At 41.8% G+C, this 19,515-nt stretch overlaps 1 protein-coding gene across 1 annotated transcript in view; it reads left to right on the top strand.

Annotated features, from left to right (window-relative positions):
- Positions 1 to 349: 349 nt before the first annotated feature.
- The window catches only part of LOC308280329 (protein NLRC3-like), a gene marked incomplete at both ends in the record, with an annotated part of 68,799 nt that continues 49,633 nt past the window's right edge, over positions 350 to 19,515 (top strand). The window contains 2 exons of the mRNA XM_080720591.1: positions 350 to 737; positions 879 to 932. Coding sequence (XP_080576717.1) covers positions 350 to 737; positions 879 to 932 — 442 coding nt within the window. The remainder of the gene's footprint in view (positions 738 to 878; positions 933 to 19,515) is intronic.

Raw genomic sequence — 19,515 nt, 5'->3', positions numbered from 1 at the left:
CATCTGGGGGGGAGTTGTGGATTTTGAAATAATGGACAATGACGCTTGGAAAACTAACACCTGGAGAACTATCACGGGTAATCTCTGCAACGTGCTTTATGCATTCGATGTTGACACTCACAGATGGTTCAAACCCAAGATTTCTGGGACCATTCCAGAGGGGAGGAAGTACCACTCAGCTTGTGTCCTGGGGAAGGTCATGTATATACATGGAGGATGCAACAATCTGCATAGAACTAATGACATCTACAAGTTGGACACCACCACAATAGTCTGGTGTTTAATTAAAACCGGAGGCGCTGCACCATTTTTTTCCGAAGGACATGCTGCCATTATTATCGGGACAAAGATGTTTGTAATTGGTGGTTTCAACAACAACAGGTTTAGCTACACCAGCACTGTCAGAGTGTTTGACACGGAGACCAACTGCTGGCTGAACGCGCCTTCTCCACAGCCTCTTCCAGAACATCGCAAGGATCATTCAGCCTTTGCCTACAATGGAGAGCTGTACAAATTTGGTGGATACGACTGGCACCACGACTGGCACCAGGACTTCAGTGGTCCTGGTCACTTCAGTGGTGATATGTTGAAATTCAATACAAAGACCTTCTCCTGGAGGAAGGTTGAGGCAAAGGGGAAAGGCCCGTCTAAGTGGAATTCAAAGAACTGTTGCATGATGGGAGATCGTATCATCCTCTTTGGTGGATTCAACCTGTACATCTTAGACTTCAGTCCCAGTATGAAGACGCTATGCAAGCTAGCAGTTATTCAGTACGGTCTGGAGCAGTCTGGACTGCCTCACAACATCAAGTGGGAACTGGCAGCCATGACAACCGACAGCAACTGAATTCATAACCTCTGATCCACTCTCCGTCCAGGCTATGCGATCAGATCAAAGGATGTCTTGTCCCGCAGCCAAAGCCAATCCAGAGGTCTGTGATGCTTAATGTCTGAAATAAGTGGATTGCAACTACAACATTGTTGTCGACCATACAGACACATTTATTTGTGGCTGTTGGCCCCAGCATGGGCCAGGTCCAGAACCATTCTTGTCTTTCTCAGGATGGTTTCAAGGCTGAAGTGCAGATAAGTCAAATTCAGATAAGTTGGAGAGTAGCCTATATTATCTTTATTGATAGAAAGCAGCAGTTTACCCTGCATGTCATCATTCTTGAGCTCATTACTGATAAGTCCAAATAGTGGCTATTCCAGACACTATTAGGTGTACACATCGGCAATCTGTGTGTGTGTGTGTGTGTGTGTGTGTGTGTGTGTGTGTGTGTGTGTGTGTGTGTGTGTGTGTGTGTGTGTGCGCGTGCGTGCGTGTGCGTGTGTGTGTGTGTTAGTGTCCGACCGATAGACTTTTTTTTAAACGATACGATACCGATACAAGAGAGGGGGCCCATCACCGATACGATACCGATATAAAAAAAAAAAAAAAAAAAAAAAAATTTGAAAAAGAAAAATGGCTGCCAACCCGGGAAACTTGGGCGGGGGCAGCAAATGAGTTATTATTATTATTATTATTATTACCCTTATATGTTTACACACAATCCAGGAGCATTGACAGGCCTGACATTGACAGGCCTGACAAGGCTCGGCTGACACAAAACAAACTACATTGTCAATTCACCATACAGTAAAGGAGGAGGGGAGCGCACTTTTTATGATCTATATACCAGTTTGCTTGTTTCTCTCGCATAAATCTGGCAACACTCTTCTTTCCACTGTCCAGACAGTGTTTTGTTTTATATACCAGTTTGCTTGTTATCTCCCATAAGTCTGGCAACAAGCTTGGTGCACGGGCCACGGGTGCTTCCTTCCTCCTCTCTCCACTGGCTAATGGCTAATGCTAGCTCCGGTAGAACTGGTCGTTTTAAACTCTATAAAGGGAATTCAAAATGCTATCCTTAGATCGCCAACAAGTGCTGTCCCTATACTCCCATGGACATTGTTTGGAATTATCTTTGTTGGACTTTGTTTGGAATTATCTTTGTATCTTCAGCAACGTGAGACGTTATGTGAGTTATCACACACACACACACACACACACACACACACACACACACACACACACACACACAGGCACACACACACACACACACACACACACACACACACACACACACACACACACACACACAGCCCAGAATTACATAGCTTAGGCAATTTGGCACTGGGTGAAAAAATGGGTTACAAAACTGTGGGATACAAATTATAGAGAACAAAAAATTGGGTCAAAATTCAAACGTTGGAGATATTTCAAAAATAGCAGATCTACAAGCTCGCAGCGCGCGCTGCGAGCTTGTGTATCTGCTATTTTTCAAAAGGTTAAAGAGGTGGTGCCATAGTTTTGTACTTTTTCTGTTTTTCATGTGTCTAGGAGGTTGAAAGTACTTCATTAGACCCCCTGGTGTGTTTTTTATGAGCAATAATGTATTCTCTTGGTATTTGTTTGTTTTCTCTTGGAGGCTGCCACCTTGTGGTCAAAAGTGTCAGTTAAAAAACACACATACTAAGTATGTCACAGTATCAACTCGGGATGGTGTTTTCCTCTGGTGTTTCAGTCTGAGTGTATCAAAGGGTGCCTTCGGAAATGCGCACCGGACTGTGCGGGCGTTTATCGTGGGCTTGCCCAGGCCGTTCACCACGGCTTCGCAATGTCGTGGACAATAAAACGAGCGCACCCTTTGATACACTCTGACTGAATCACCAGTAGAAAACACTCTCTCTATCAACTCCTCCCCTAATTACCATTCACCCAACACTGTGGGGTGAACTTCAGCTGGGTCACCACCCACCATGACATCCATGCATACTTAATGAACTGGGGGTGTGGCCACATAAAAACCCAATTTTAACTCCTTCTGTATACTTTTTTTGGAAAATAATCTTCCTCCTAGTATAATCATGATACCTGATAATCATGTTTTAGAGGGGGGGAAATCATGGCACCACCTCGTTAAAGCATAAAACAATGATACGCAATAATGCGTACCCCGTCTAAATGGCTTAAACCATGGTGGGAACTGAGTGGAGAAAGCCTAATGAGCTCCAGCACGCAGACAGCGAGAGGCCTTGTATGTATTGATGCATGGAGACAGGCCGTTCACAGAGGTATTCACATCAATTAGGCTCAAATTGAGGCTGGTCGTGGGGGGGCTGACACACCTGCATCCTGCCCATCATTGAGAGGCTCCAAGCCCACCTGCTGTGCCTCCCTCTGAGCCCAGTAACAACAGCCAGAGCGGTTTAAAGAGAGAGTTCTGACACTTACGTCGACTCCCGTTGTAAGCGTGGAAAGCGGACGTGACGTCACTATTTAGCTTCAGCCCCGTCCACCTCCATTGTAACCGAGGCATTTTCACTCGCTGGTAAGTAGTCTAAATCACGCCTTTTCCCCCTTTTGACGCATTCACGGACCTCTCCAAGTTCATTTAAGTCAATAAAGTCAATAATTTTAAAGTCAATAAAGTCAATTTTCTTACGAGAAACATTAACTAGAGACGATTACGTGAAATAATACTATTGCATAACTTGGAGAGGCCCGTGAATGCGTTAAAAGGGGGGGGGGGGAAGAGACGTGACTTTTTTTTTTCTCCCCATAAAATCAGTACAATTGAACACTCTTTACATCTGTGTGTTGGATAAAAAAAAATGCTGAACCAAAGAAAGGTTTTAAAAAGCGCTTCTGACAAAACCAGCTAATTCCATTGGATCCTCAAACTAGCCAGCTAACTCCACCAAAGGGGTCGAGTTAAGGTCTGTCCAATGTCCACAATGTCTCCGACCACCGAACCTTTTGTCGGAGAGTCACATCTGGGAGTGCAGCTTTCCGAATGCTCTTCAAAAGTTGCGAGTGACTTAATAGTAACTGAAAACATTGGGCCACTCATTTGGCATGTGTTAGATGGTATGTGTCCAAGAAACTGGACCTGTGGATAATTGGACCAGTGTGAAGCGGAACAGAGGAAAACTGGACCCAGACCGAAACAGAGCGAGGATAATTCAAATGTATTACATCCAGTCAGACTCTAGACCTGTACTGGACCCGATGTTCAGTTAATGTTCATTTCACGGGAGCATTCACCTCCCCCATGCACCCAACAGAGAAGTCACAAGCTAAGTCTACAGATCTACAAGCTCACAACGCCTCGCGATGCGACGCGTTGTGAGCTTGTAGATTGGCTAGTTCCACTATCAATGTTCTTTTTAAAGTGTAAAGTTGTCAAATATGTCCTTAATTTCTTTGTATATTTAGGTTATGTGTCATACCTGCCATGTGCAACTTCAAAGCCTACAAGCCAAACAGAAATGACATCATTAAAATCGTTAATCGCAGTTATTTGAGCGACAATTAATCGCCATGTAAAATGTCATAATCGTGACAGCCCTAGACAGGAGTGCCTCGTGCACTCTGCTCTGCGTTCTGACTTCATACCGTCCGTCCCCACAGATAATGACTCTAGCAGCCTTTGTTAGGGGGAGGGAAGCGGGGCGGGGAGGATGACATTTGTCACTACACATAATCCTACGGTCACCTATCAGCAGGGAGTGTTGGACAGAAGGAGGAGGAAGACAGTAGCCTCGCGTAGCCAGGCTTACTCATCTCCGAAGAGAAAAGCCTGGTGACAATAGAAGGCAGAAAGTGTTCAACTTCCGCCGTAGGAATTTCACCGGAAGCTGTATTTTTTTCACGGTGCGGTGTTCCTGCAAACGTATTCCCTGCACGAGATTAACTCTGGTCTACGTCTCCTGCTCCGTCGGTTGCGCTCGGAATAAACAATATACAAACAAAAACATTGATTCAAGCAATGTTACATCTATTAAGAGTGAGTTACAGTAAGAGCTACAATCTATTTTAGTTTTTTCGCTGGGGAATGTAAACAGACCCACACCGCATGACGTAACGTCCGTTAAACGCAGACTTCCGCTAGAAATCTTGGAACACACCGGAGGGCATATTGTCTACAGGGTGGGAAGACAGAGGCTCTATGTCCTCCCAGTGGGGGCTCCTCACTGGCAGGTGAGCTAGTGGGTGACAGTGACAAAAAAAGACATGAGTGTGGGGAGGAATTAATTGGCATGATGACTAAATTGGGAAACTGTTCAAGGAGTAGGCCTACTACTGTACGTAACTATATTAAGCCATTTAGGCCTAGAATTATTGAATGCTTTAACTATTGAAAAATAACAGATCTACAAGCTCACAGCCCGGCACAGAGTGCCGAGCAGCGAGCTTGTAGATCTGCTATTTTTGTGTGCAAATCTTCGATTATATGTATTTCTTTTTTTTTTTGTGTGCAAATCTTTGAATATATATGTATTTTTAAAGCAACCATTTGTAACTAAAATTTTGCTTCTGGGTGGTCCCTGGAACTAAATATTTTGAGATGGGGGTCCATGGCCAAATACATATCATTTTGGGGGTCCTTCACATGAAAAGGTTTGAGAACCACTGACATAGAAACATAGTTTTTTTTTTTTTTTTTTAAACCTTAGAAGGATTCAAAAGACACTCAACGAATCGGGTCAAAATCAGGTCAAAATTCAACTTTTCATGATTTAAAAAAAATAGCGGATCTACAAGCTCGCAGCGCGGCACTCGGTTGCCCCGCTGTGAGCTTGTAGATCTGCCTCCTTTTTACTTCAATTCATCACATTTTGGAATATTGGATCAGGAATGCGACAAAGACAAAAATCTCCAATAATTCAAAGATTCATGGGTTGAATTGATAGGAAGAAAAGTCAAGTTGGCAGTGAGCTACCTTTTTAAGTCATTGCAAATGACCCCCACGACATACTGTACATATAGTACAGTATAGCCCCTGTCACTACCAAACCTTACATGTTTGCCAGGCATGTGGAAGGTTGTAAACAACCATATCGTCGTTGTCGGGTGGAAACCTTGTATGTCCAAAACCGTTCGTTTTGCATTTATCATTTTTAAAATGATCTAAACTAGTGAAAACAGCCGATCTACAACGCGTGCTTGTAGATCTGCTGTTTTCACTACTTTTGTGCGACAGCCTTGTATGATTAAGCAGGGCTTTGCTTTGCGAAAGAACGTACAAATTTGAAACTTGGAGATACGAGGTTTTCTGCCTGACAGTGACGATATGTCTCCTCTGATACAGGACATGTTTGCTGATGCATTCTCAGATCATTTATTCATCATGCCCCTTAACACATCTAGTGCCTCTTAATCTGAAGGTTGCTTGGTGCCTCGGCGCCACGCAGTTTCCTCCATAGGCCGCCGCTATTATTTTGAAGGGCTGGAAGGGGGTTGTTTTTGTTTTTTTGGATTATCACTTGACGGCAACGATTACGTCATCTAGTCACATGACAGTGTGGGACAAGAAGAGGAAAGATGGCTGCGCCCTGCCTTGTGCCTTGTTTACATTTAGATCTGCTGCAAAATGTCTCAAAATGGCTATTTTGTTTAAATGAAGTTTCTTTATGGGCCTCTCCATTGACTTAACATTGAGGAGCTTCACTTCGCGTGCACGCCCAACGTGCGTTGTAAACAAATCGCCGACATTACCGATGCGGGCGGGACCGGAGCGACGTACAGTAAGTAATCATATCTTTACTGTATATACAGTAAGATTCACAGTCCTCACCGTCAACGGCGCCATGGTATTAACCCTTTCAATGACGGTGAGGACTGTCAACGGCGGCGAAAAAGTTAATGGTCTGGTGAGACTACAAGTCAACTCCAATTTCTATTTATTTTCACATCACAACAAGTACAGATTTAAAAGATTGGCTAGAATTACATTATTTTCTGTACCATCCATCCATCTTCAACCGCTTATCCGGAATCGGGTCGCAGGGGTAACAGCTCCAACTGAGACTTCCAGATTTCCTTATCCTGCGCAACTTCCTCCACTCCCTCTGGGAGTATACCAAGGCGTTCCCAGGCCAGTCTGGAGATATAATCCTTCCATCTGGTCTTAGGTCTGCCACGGGGTCTCTTCCCAGTGGGACGTGCATCGAGGACCTTCCTAGGAAGGCGCTCGGGGGGCATCCGTACTAGATGCCCGAACCACCTAAGCTGACTCCTTTCCAAGTTAAGGAGCAGCGGTTCTACTCCAAGTCTCTCGCGGGTGATTGAACTTCTCACACTATCTCTAAGGGAGATACCAGCCACCCTTCTGAGAAAACTCATTTCGGCCGCTTGTACCCGAGACCTTATACTTTCGGTCAACCACAATTTGAAGTTACAAATTCAAGAGTAGAGGAAGAAAAAGAAAATGTCAAATAACAAAATAATATAAAATATGCATAATGTGTGTGCTAAATAAATAAATAAAGGCAAAGTACCTCAATCTCTATAGAAAAAGGCAGCAGATATTAAAGGGGCCCCACCATGCTTTTCAAAATATATATTTTATATAAATATTGGTCCATAATACGGTTTTATACAGGTTTTAGCCTGAACAACCACTCAGATATTGAAATTTCATGTTCTGTCTGTCTCTAATTCCAAGCCATTTCAGATGCAATACCAAAATGCCCTTTGTTGGCAACGGGGCACTGTCTTTGGGCTAAAATTGGAACGATACAGAGAAGATTGGCATGGTACCACGATGAGGACCATGTAGAGTCAACGGAGCGCTGTATACTTGGCTGTCTTTGGGCTAAAATTGGAACGATACAGAGAAGATTAGCATGGTACCATGATGAGAACCATGTAGAGTCAATCAAATTCAAGCCAATTTTAGTACCACTTTACCTCATGGTTCCACCTCTACAGTATATATAGTCTCAATAAAATATAGCCTCCCAAAAAGTACCGCCCTCTTCTCGATGGGGCCCAATAGGAAATGAGCCCCTTTGTGACATTAAGAAGGGCTTGTGACATAAACAAGGGCTCGATTTCAAAAGAGTACCGTTCAGACCCGCCCATTCAGAAAATCACTGAAATGAAAAGTCAAGGCTTAGAGTTAATGAATGTTTTTTTGGCGGGGGCTTGAAGAGACACTGGGAAGACCAAAAAACAAGAAAAAAGAAAAATTCATGGTGGGGCCCCTTTAAGTTTAGGTTCAGAGTCAATGGAATGAAAGTCAACTGAGGGTCTACGCAAGGGCAGCACTACAAACCAACTTATTACAACATTGTTTTGTAAGTGGAGAGAGAGGGTTATTAAACTCATTAATTGAAGCCATTGACATGCAAAGCAAGGAAATGCATATTCTGTCAATATTTCCCTTCGAGTCAAAGTGAGACTCCCTGAAGGTTTCGAACAAGAGAAGTCAAACAAGCTTCTCCATATGGAGTCATCAAACCCTGGCAATAATTGATTGACTGAATCTATACCATTACTTTTGTATGAATTAATTAACCCATTTAGACCGGGGTACACATTATTGCGTATCATTTTATGCTTTAGCTATTAAAAAAATAGCAGATCTACAAGCTCACAGCGCGGCTGCGAGCTTGCAGATCTGCTATTTTTGAAAAATCTTGAAAATGTGTGCAATTCTTTGAATATTTTGACCCGATTCTATAAGTGTCTTCTGAATCCTTCTAAGGTTTTTTTGAAAAAGATATATTTCTATGTCGGCGGTGCTCAAACCTTTTCATGTGAATGACCCCCAAAATGATATGTATTTGGCCATGGACCCCCATCTCAAAATATAGTATCAGGGACCCCCCAGAAGCAAATATTTGAGTTACAAATGTTCGCTTTAAAATACATACACAGTATATATTCAAAGATGTGCACAAATCGTCCTGATTAAAAAAAATAGCAGATCTACAAGCTTGCAGCGCGGCACTCGGTGCCGCGCTGTGAGCTTGTATATCTGCTATTTTTCAATAGTTAAAGCTTTCAATAATCCTAGGCCTAAATAGCGTAATTAATGTTTGTTTATTTAGCCACGAGGGGTTTTGGCCTGGTAAATGAGAGCGGGGGACTATGAAATGTATTCATAACTTTGGAGATTCAAATCCATCTCACGACCATCTCTCTCTCTCACACAATCTCTCTCTCTCCCCCTTCTCTCCCAACTAGGGATGAGACGATATGAAAATGTCATATCACGATAATTGTGACAAAATAAATCGCGATTTACGATATAATCGTGATAGTCAAAATCCATTATCCTGGTGCGGAACATTTGCCAAAAAATAGCAGATCTACAAGCTCAAAACGCACCGCGTCGCGTTGTTAGCTTGTCGATCGGCTATTTTTTGGCAAAAACGACTACTATCAAGTACGCATATTATAAGTACCTTTTACCAATTATAGAGGGTTTAAGTGGTACCGGATATGCAGCTCGGCAAATAAAAGGTGAATTGATCCCAGTGCATGACAGGAGGACGATATCACGATAAATTAAATCTCCACGATACGATTATCGCGAGTGTTTTTTATCGCGATAAACGATAATATCGATTATCGTCCCATCCATACTCCGAACAACCATGGGAATAAATAAATCTATAGAAATGGAGTTGACAAGTTACTTGGCAAGTTACAGAAATATGAATGTAACTCAGTTACCAACAAGTTACAGATAAATGTAACTTAGTTACATAACTCAGTTACATGTAACTTTAACTCACCCAACACTGTGCATACGTACAGCTGAATTTTCCTTCGGGGTGAACAAAGTATATTTCACGCACGCACGCACGCGCACACACACACACACACACACACACACACACACACACACACACACACACACACACACACACACACACACACACACACACACACACACACACACACACACACACACACACACACACACACACACACACACACACACACACACACGTGTAACGAGAGGAATCGCTGATACAGGTACAGCTCAAAACACAGCGAAAGGTATTGAATATTTGATTATGTTCTCTTTACTTGACAGTCAGTCAGCAGCACACAGAGGATATTCGGGGAGAGAACTTCAAGGATAGTTCTGAGCTTACTGAAGAGAAGCTTCAAACTTCAAAGCAACGTGTTCCGTTAAAAATACCTTTATTATCACGGCATATCCACCGAGGACTTAAAAATGTCTACTTCAAATGGGAAATGCAGTAAACAGATTAATGCCAAACACAACATAAACAAATATGCCACAGTGACTGACTACTAGATATACGATCAAAAATTAAATGCACCACACAACTGTCTTTAAATCTGGAAGGTACTGTGTGAGACTGTTGTTGTGGAGTCGATCAATATGTCTGCTCCTACTCAGAAGCCACTTCAAAACTGTTGATCAGCGCCTTTGATCAGATCACATTTACACCTTCATGCTACAATATCAGCAACTTGCATCCATCCAGCATCAATCCAGCATATACATTCGAGCAAGTGGTAGACCGTGGAGGCAAAACTGAAGTAGAATGTTTAGCTACATTCATAACTGCCAGTGACTGGTAAAATAGGCCGGGACCAGGGAACACCTTTAATAATTCTGTACCGTCAAATACTTTCAACAGTAACGGAAATAGCCGATCTACAACCTCACAACGTGTCGCATCGTGGCACGCTGTGAGTTTGCGATATCTGGTATTTTAGCATTTTTTCCGACAGATGAACGTGTACATGTGAATGGAATCGATTCTGACGGTTATGCAAAAATAATTGCAATCATCTCAAATAATTGCAATTAGGCGAACGTGTAAGAATTCTGACAGGTTTCCCCCTCCATCCAACTCCCTCTCTCCCTCTCCACCCAGGGGCGTCACAAGGGGGGGGGGGGGGGGGGGGACTGAGTTACTAGGGCCCAAGGTGGAGGGGCCTTCATTATTTTATACTTTAGCTATTGAAAAATAGCAGATATACAAGCTCACAGCGCGGCACCGAGTGCCGCGCTGCGAGCTTGCAGATCTGCTATTTTTGAAAAGTCGTGAAAATGTGTGCAAATCTTTGAATTTTTTTAAGCGAACATTTATAACTCAAATTTTGCTTCTGGGGGGTCCCTGGAACTAAATGTTTTGAGATGTTGGTCCGTAGCCAAATACATATCATTTTGAGGGTCTTTCACATGAAAAGGTTTGAGCACCACTGACATAGAAACATAATATTTCAAAAAAACCTTAGAAGGATTTGAAATATCAAAGAGACAACATTTCAAAAACCTTAAAAAATAGCAGATCTAATATATCTCCTATTTTTCAATAGTTAAAGCACAAAATGATGCGCAATAATGCGTTCCCGGTCTAAATGGATTAAACCCCCTCCCCCTATGAAGAACATTCATGGGGGGCCCGCATCGCATCCTCATACCCAGGGCCCAGGATTTGGTGCGACACCCCTGTCTCCCGCCTCTCCTCTTCACCTCCCTGCCTCTATACCTCACTCGGTAACAGGCTGAGTTCCTAGAACTAATTACAGCCCGCTATCCCAGAATGCAGCGGGGCCCTTGTCATTTCCAGGCGCGGTGGAGTCAGAGAGGAGCTGTCTAATAACGTTTTCTACCACCTGATTAACCAATTCAGAACGGGTACGCATGATTGTGTATCATTATTTTATGCTTTAACTATTGGAAAATAGCAGATCTACAAGCTCACAGCGTGGCACCGAGTGCTGCCGCGCGCTGCGAGCTTGTAGATCTGCTATTTTTGTAAAGTCGTGAAAATTTGAATTTTGACCCGATTCTATCAGTGTCTTTTGAATCCTTCTAAGGTTTTTTGAAAAACCTATGTTTCCATGTCAGCAATCTGGCCAGCCATCGTCAAAGAAAAGGTCCTTTTCACTTAAATGGAGCTCAGTTAGTCTGTTCCAGGGACCACCCAGAAGCAAAATCTGAGTTACAAACGTTCGCTTCGTTTGAAAATACATATATTCAAAGTAGGGCTGGGATGCGATTAAACATTTTTATGTAATTAATTACAGGCTCTGTGATTAATTAATCGCAATTAATCGCACATAGATATTTGACCTGAGAAGCATTTCTTTTAATTCAAAGATTTGCACACAATTTCATGACTTTTTTTCAAAAATAGCAGATCTACAAGCTCCCAGCGCGGCACTCGGTGCCGCGCTGTGAGCTTGTATATCTGCTATTTTTTAATAGTTAAAGCATCCAATGATTTTAGGCCTAAATGGGTTAAAAACAGAACATCAATCACTCTCGGTGTACGCACACGTGGGCGAGCGCGCGAAGACGACCTACGTGCGTGCGCGCGCACGCGGTCCTTCTTGTCTCTCTTGAACAGAGTCAGCAGCAAGCACGTCTGAAAAGGCTTCTATTTCAGAGGCCTGAGAGTCCACACATCATTATTATCAACGCGAGGCTGAGATGCATCTTCTAGGGCAGGGGTTTTCAAAGTGGGTGACGGGGCACCCTGGGGTGCCGCGACGGCAGTCCAGGGGTGCCGCGAGATGATAACTTGATAATATTTGGAATTTATTTGGCCACTTGGACACAAAAATATTTAGTATCATTTTAAACTTGAAGAACAAAGTTATTTTCAGTCAGTTCTAACCAAAATGGCTATTATCTCAACGTTTTCTTCGCAACATAATCACTAAAATATCGTCACTGTCGGGCAGAAACCTCGTATCTCCAGGTTTCAAATGTGTACGTCTTTTGGTAAAGCAAAGCCTTGCATCATACAAGACTGTCGCACAAAACTAGTGAAAAAAGCCGATCTACAAGCACACATTTGTAGATCTGCTGTTTTCACTAGTTTTGTACATTTTATAGATGATAAATACAAAACAAACGGTTTTGGACATACAAGGTTTCCACCCGACAACGACGATATACTATAAATATAAGGTGCTGGGCGTGAAAATTATAATGTAGGGGTGCCTCGGATTAAAAGAAAATATTTATGGGGTGCCCTGAGACGAACGTTTTGGAACCCCTGCTCTACTGTACATCTATAAAAGTTGTGCCATTCTCTACTACATGTCTAGAGTTTATAGACCCCTTACTCTTGCTCATGCTTCTCCCTCACTTCAAAGCACATTTCCTCAACCAAATCATCTTTGGCCATACACCTCTGCTAGGTAATGCAATGTACAAAATCAAGTCAAATCCTTCCACAGGCAAGCCACTGAAATTTACATTTCTCTGAGAATTCTTCTGAAAAACTATTGAATCACCGCCTCGGATGATCGGTTCTCTTTTCATTTTATTCTCACCTCCCTTGCAGTATATTCCCTCAACTTTTAAAAGTTCTAAAATGCCAATTTAAGGACTTTTTAATACCTCTAAAATGACAAATTAAACATTGTCCAAATTTTCAAATATATAGAGGCAGAAATTGTGAAAATAGACGATCTACATGCTCACAAGTTGATCTGCTATTTTCACAATAGAACCATGTTATACCAAATGTAATGTAGCACTGTAATATTGGATCATTCCGTCCTTGACAATAAGCAATCTACTGTTTGAATGCTGTACAGATGCACACATGGAGAAAAAAAAAGAACTGAGTTACTAGGGCCCAAGGTGGAGGGGCCTTAATTATTTTATACTTTCGCTATTGAAGAATAGCAGATATGCAAGCTCACAGCACGGCACCAAGTGTGGGGGGGGCACTGGAACAAAATATTTTGAGATGGGGGTCCATGGCCAAATACATATCATTTTGGGGGTCCTTGACATGAAAATACTTGAGCACCACTGACATAGAAACATACAGTAGGTTTTTCAAAAAACCTTAAAAGGATTTAGTACAGGGTTCTTCAACGTTTTCAGGCCAAGGACCCCTTAGTTGAGAGAGAGATGAAGCAGGGACCCCCACAATCTGTTCATAGATATAGTTTCATTGTTTGACAGCACAATCAGCGGTGTATTTTGGATTCTTGTCAATTTGTGTTTTCAGATATTTAACCACTTGAACTGTCAATACTTAATAAACTTGACCTTAGCTTTCACAATGTAATTAGTCTGCTCTTTTTCCCCTCTACACAAAAGCTCTAAAGTTCTCCGAATATGGACAATAGGGTTCAAGTGGTTAATATAAAAAAAAATGTAGTAACTCTGAGGACCCCCTAGGGGTCATGGACCCCCCTGATTTAGAAGACATTTATAGAATCGGGTCAAAAATATTCAAAGGCTTGCACAAATGTTCACCATTTAAAAAAATAGCAGATCTAAACGATCTGTGAGCTTGTATATCGGCTATTTTTTAGTATACCGACCTTTTGCACATAGAACACACTGTGAAGCTGTTTACAAATAGTTAAAGCACAGTAGCTACTATGGGAAAATAATGCCATTGGTGTATAAAATGCACTGCTCTTTTAACTTTTGCACTCTCTTTCTTCCTAAGTCATTATAGGAAGCCGAAAATGAATACGTTTTACTCTTATGTACCTGTACAAAAGACGTAACAATAAAGTACAACCTTGAACCTTGAATTTTTCAATAGTTGAAGCACAAAATAATGCGTAATAATGCGTTCCCAGGCTGTGCTTCATGTTCATCGGCACCCCACGCTATCACAACCACGCACTCTCGGCGGCTCACATCCAGCAAGCACGTACACCACTACTCCAATCATGAAATGAATGGTTTTCTTTAGTGGCCCGGTGCATGCTGGTTTAACGAAGCACACGCCGTTTGTCTTTGCGTTTGTTCTCTGAGGTTGCAAGAGCAAGTGGTTTTCTCAAACACAAAGGCAGTCCAACGTAACCGTTTGAACCACATTGTGGGTACGAACGTTTTACTGAAAAGATATTATTCAGTGTTGCGGCCCGGGCCGCCCCATAGCCGAAAAAGAATACGTTTTACTCTTATGTACCTGTACAAAAGACATAACAATAAAGTACAATCTTGAACCTTGAATTTTTCAATAGTTAAAGGGCACTCACGAATAGTGATTTTTAGAATTCGAATTATTCGACCTCAACGTATTCGAATAGTCGAATATTCGACAGGACTGGCCAAACTGTCAAATATTAAGTAAGCAAGAGGCGGACATTGTGAAAATAGCAGATCTACATATCTACAATAGCAGATCTACATGATCACAATGCAGATCTGCTATTTTCACAATATTTATCTGTGGAACCGAGTCACATTAATACCTACAATTCCAAATGCTTGTCATGGTGGGGGTCCCCAGTTCAAATATGTTTATTTTGGGGGTCACGGCCTAAAAAGGTTTGAGAACCCCTGGTATAGAGCATTAACAAATTCATCCACCAGGGGCATTGACAACTCATTCTAAGAACTTCCTATCTAGCCAAGCGAATATTAGAATATTTGGTGAATGCCCTACCATACAGTATACAACATTACTGAAAGGAAGATCGCTTGATGACATCAAGACTAGGACGGTTGATGTTGTTCTTGTCCATTTCAAAGTGCACATGGTCGAGCCTGATAGACTCATTCTCAAATAGGGATGGGACGATAAGCGATATTATCGTTTATCGTGATAAAAAACACTCACGATAATCGTATCGTGGAGATTTAATTTATCGTGATATCGTCCTCCGTCATGCACTGGGATCAATTCACCCTTTATTTGCCGAGCTGCATATCCGGTACCACTTAAACCCTCTATAATTGGCAAAAGATAGTTATAATATATGTACTTGATAAAGTCTTTTTTCAATCAAATGTCTTTTCCAAAAAAACGCGACGCGTTGTAAGCTTGTAGATCTGCTATTTTTTGGGCAAATGTTCTGTTCCAGGAAAATGGATTCTGATTATACTTGATAAAGTCTTTTTTCACTCAAATGTCTTTTCCAAAAAATAGCCGATCTACAAGCTTGTAGATCTGCTATTTTGTGGGCAAATGTTCTGTCCCAGGAAAATGGATTCTGATAAATCGCGATTTCTTTTGTCACAATAATCGTGACATGACATTTTCATATCGTCCGATCCCTATTCTCAAATGGCCTTTTTTGCTTGCCGGTCGGAAAAGGTAACGCTGGTGTTTTGCTCTCCCCTGGGGATCTTCTGAAAAGACCGATGACGGTAATTATTCTTAGAAAGGGGATAGGTTTGACCCACGTCTCTGCTTTCTGTGCCTCCTTGTGACTGGAGATCAATGGCCAGGCCCCAGCGGCAGTGCAGTGTGGAGACTAATGCTGTATTCAGGGGTGTCGCACCAAATTCTGGGCCCTGGGTACAATGATTCACTTCGCTTATTTTGTGCTTTAACTATTGAAAAATAGCAGAGTGCCGCTCTGCGAGCTTGTAGATCTGCTATTTTTTCGTGAACATTCTTTGAGTCTTTGAATATTTCAAATCCTTCTGGGGTTTTTTGAAAAACCTATGTTTCTATGTCAGTGGTGCTCAAACTTTTTCACTTGAAGGACCCCCAAAATGATATGTATTTGGCCACGGACCCCCCATCTCAAAATATTTATTTCCAGGGACCCCTCAGAAGCAAAATTTAAGTTACAAATGTTCGCTTAAAAAATACATATATTCAAAGATTTGCGGCACTCGGTGCCGCGCTGTGAGCTTGTATATCTGCTATTTTTCAATAGTTAAAGTATAAAATAATTAAGGCCCCTCCACCTTGGGCCCTGGTAACTCTAACAGGACTTCATATGGGAATGCCCATATATGGAGGAAGACAGCCCATATCTGTGTGGCTGGTTCAGACAGGGATCTCCATGTATGGGCATAAGGCCTAACAAAAAAAAACTTTGGTTTCCGGTTGGCTGTCATTTTAGGGCTGAGTAGGTAGGGAATTTATGTTATTTTATTTTTTATTTTAATTTTTTTGTGGGCATGATGGGTAGCAAGGAATTTTATTTTATTTCCTCATGGGAAGGATGGGTAGGTAGTTTTTTTTTTCCCCCCTATGGCAATGATCGATATGCTTCTTTTTTAATATATTCTGTTTTCCTGAGTTACCAATTTCTAAATCATTAAATGGTTCATGTACACCGCAATTACAAAATAGTGTCTGAAAACAACAAACAATAAACAATTGAAAACTTTGAATAGAATGTCCACACACTGGTTGAATACTTTTGAGTTTTAATTCAACTCTAAGTAAAGTACCAAAGTAAAGTGCTGTATCACTTAGGGTTGGATACGGTAACCACCGTACCGCTGTAAAAAGACAAAAAAGAGGCTATTTTCTAATAAGAACGAGCAAGTTTTAAAACGGGGGAGAAGCGAGGACCGCAAGCGCTCCATGCCGCTCTGTTCTGGGCCGCGTACCACATGTTTGGAAGCTCTGGCCGTCAAAGGAAGAGTGCGCTTCCAAAACGCGTCGGAGACAATTCCTTACTGGAGCTGTACCCTCGTAGCCTAGCAGCAGCGTTAAACTTTCTCCATAATCCACATGACAAGTATGTTTATACATTCCTTGTGGCAGTTTCTTTTTCATTCATACGGGCGGAGCGCGAGGAGGACTAAAACCGAAAACGAAACTAGTGCTGGGCTGCTGCAGAGCAGACGCTAGGGATTGTCACTTACTACTTTTGACTGCAATTGCAGCAGCGCGCGTGCTCCGTCGTTGTTCTTACAACCCTTTCTGTCAAGTCTGGTAACTAAACCTGCCTACTTGTTTATATCACCACTCAATCAATGTGAATTGCGACGTGAGTTTACAGAATCACACGATCTACCCCGTCTCATCGTTTGATTGTTCACACACAGCATGTAGTGTCTGGGAGGCTGCTGTTGTTGTTGTGCGCCGCCGTCTCCTCGCGATGACGCATGAATAGTAAAACAAAACATTTGCGCACATGATATTTTAGACGAAAGAAAACTTTGATTAAACTTCGCGAATGTGGTCGCACCAAATATATTTTTTGTAAGGCGTTTTTGATCGACTCAGTCGGATTTTGACTTAATTTTATTTATTTTTTTATTTTCACTCCAAATGCCAATAAAATCATCTGGGTCGCACGTATTTAATAGGGTCGGTCGCCAACCGGAAACCAACATATTTTTTTGTTAGGCCTAAAAGGGATGTACTACAGTACAAGGATCTCCATATATGGGTACCAGGGGTCTCCATATATGGGTAACTGGTCCGATATACATCACTGGCCAGATGTGTGTGTGTGTATTTGTGCGTGTGTGTGTTTGTGCGTGCGTGCGCCTGCACGTGTGCGTGCGTCTGTGCGTTAATCCCACAAAGAGATCATTTAAATGTATATTTTAGCCAGTTATCCGGTGCCTTTTTTTCCTCAAGTGATTTACAATGAGTGGATAGATTATAAAACTATAATGACGTGAAAGGAGTGCTAGGATTAAATAGCAGAGATAAAATTTAACGAGGGTTAGAAGGGACATTCTTTTCCTTGGAACATTCCAAGACAGAGCCAGGAGGCAAAAATAAGATTTGTCCATGACCTTGACTGAGATGAACTAACACACTAGGTGTTGCAGAGGTAACTCTATTATCCGACCATGGGATGTCGCACCAAATCCTGGGCCCTGGGTACTTTTAACTGTTGAAAAATAGCAGATCTACAAGCTCACAGCGTGGCACCGAGTGCCGCGCTGCGAGCTTGTAGATCTGCTATTTTTGAAGAATCGTGGAAATTTGGTCTCGAATATTTCAAATCCTTCTAAGGTTTTTTTTTGAAAAACCTATGTTTCTATGTCAGTGGTGCTCAAACCTTTTCACGTGAAGGACCCCCAAAATGATATGTATTTGGCCACGGACCCCCATCTCAAAATATTTCGTTCCAGGGACCAGTCAGAAGCAAACTTTGAGTTACAAATGTTAATTAATCGTTATGTAAAATGTCATAATCGTGGCAGCCCTATTTGGAAGTTTTAGAAAATGTTAAATTATTTTCGTGTCCCAAAATAGGGACCGTCTTTCGGTGAGTTCTATAAGAAATTTAACAAATGGAAAATCTTAACAAGAGCTTTTGACTAAATAATAACCACAATTAATCCATTAACCCATTTAGGCCTGAACACATTATGACGCAATATTTTTATGCTTTAAATATAAAAAAATAGCAGATATACAAGCTCACAGCGCGGCACCGAGTGCCGCGCTGCGAGCTTGTAGATCTGCTTTTTTTGAAAAATCGTGAAAATTAGAATTTTGACCCGATTCTATAAGTGTCTTTTGAATCCTTCTAAGATTTTTTGAAAAACCCAATGTTTCTATGTCAGCAATCTGGCCAGCCATCGTCAAAGAAAAGGTCCTTTTCACTTAACTGGAGCTCAGTTAGTCTGTTCTTGAGAGACTACTATGTCAGTGGTTCTCAAAACTTTTCATGTGAAGGACCCCCAAAATGATATTTATTTGGCCACAGACCCCCATCTCAAAATATTTAGTTCCAGGGACCACCCAGAAGCAAAATTTGAGTTACAAACGTTCGCTTTGAAAATACATATATTCAAAGATTTGCACACATTTTCACGACTTTTTCCAAAAATAGCAGATCTACAAGCTCTTGTATATCTGCTATTTTTTAATAGTTAAAGCATCCACTAATTTTAGGCCTAAATGGGTTAAAACATTTTTTTTCCTGAAAAGTCATGGTTTTGTACACCTGACAGCAACTAAATAATTTATTCTAGAGAGCCTTGAATCTGTCAGGCATTTTTAAGTATTCCTTTCAACCAGCAGGATAAAAAACATTTCACAAACAAC

Source organism: Nannobrachium achirus, assembly GCF_963921795.1.
Source record: "Nannobrachium achirus genome assembly, chromosome: 24".
In the NCBI taxonomy this organism is placed as follows: domain Eukaryota; kingdom Metazoa; phylum Chordata; class Actinopteri; order Myctophiformes; family Myctophidae; genus Nannobrachium; species Nannobrachium achirus.
Note: the sequence above shows the minus strand (reverse complement) of the source record. Positions and strands in the feature narration are given on the sequence as shown.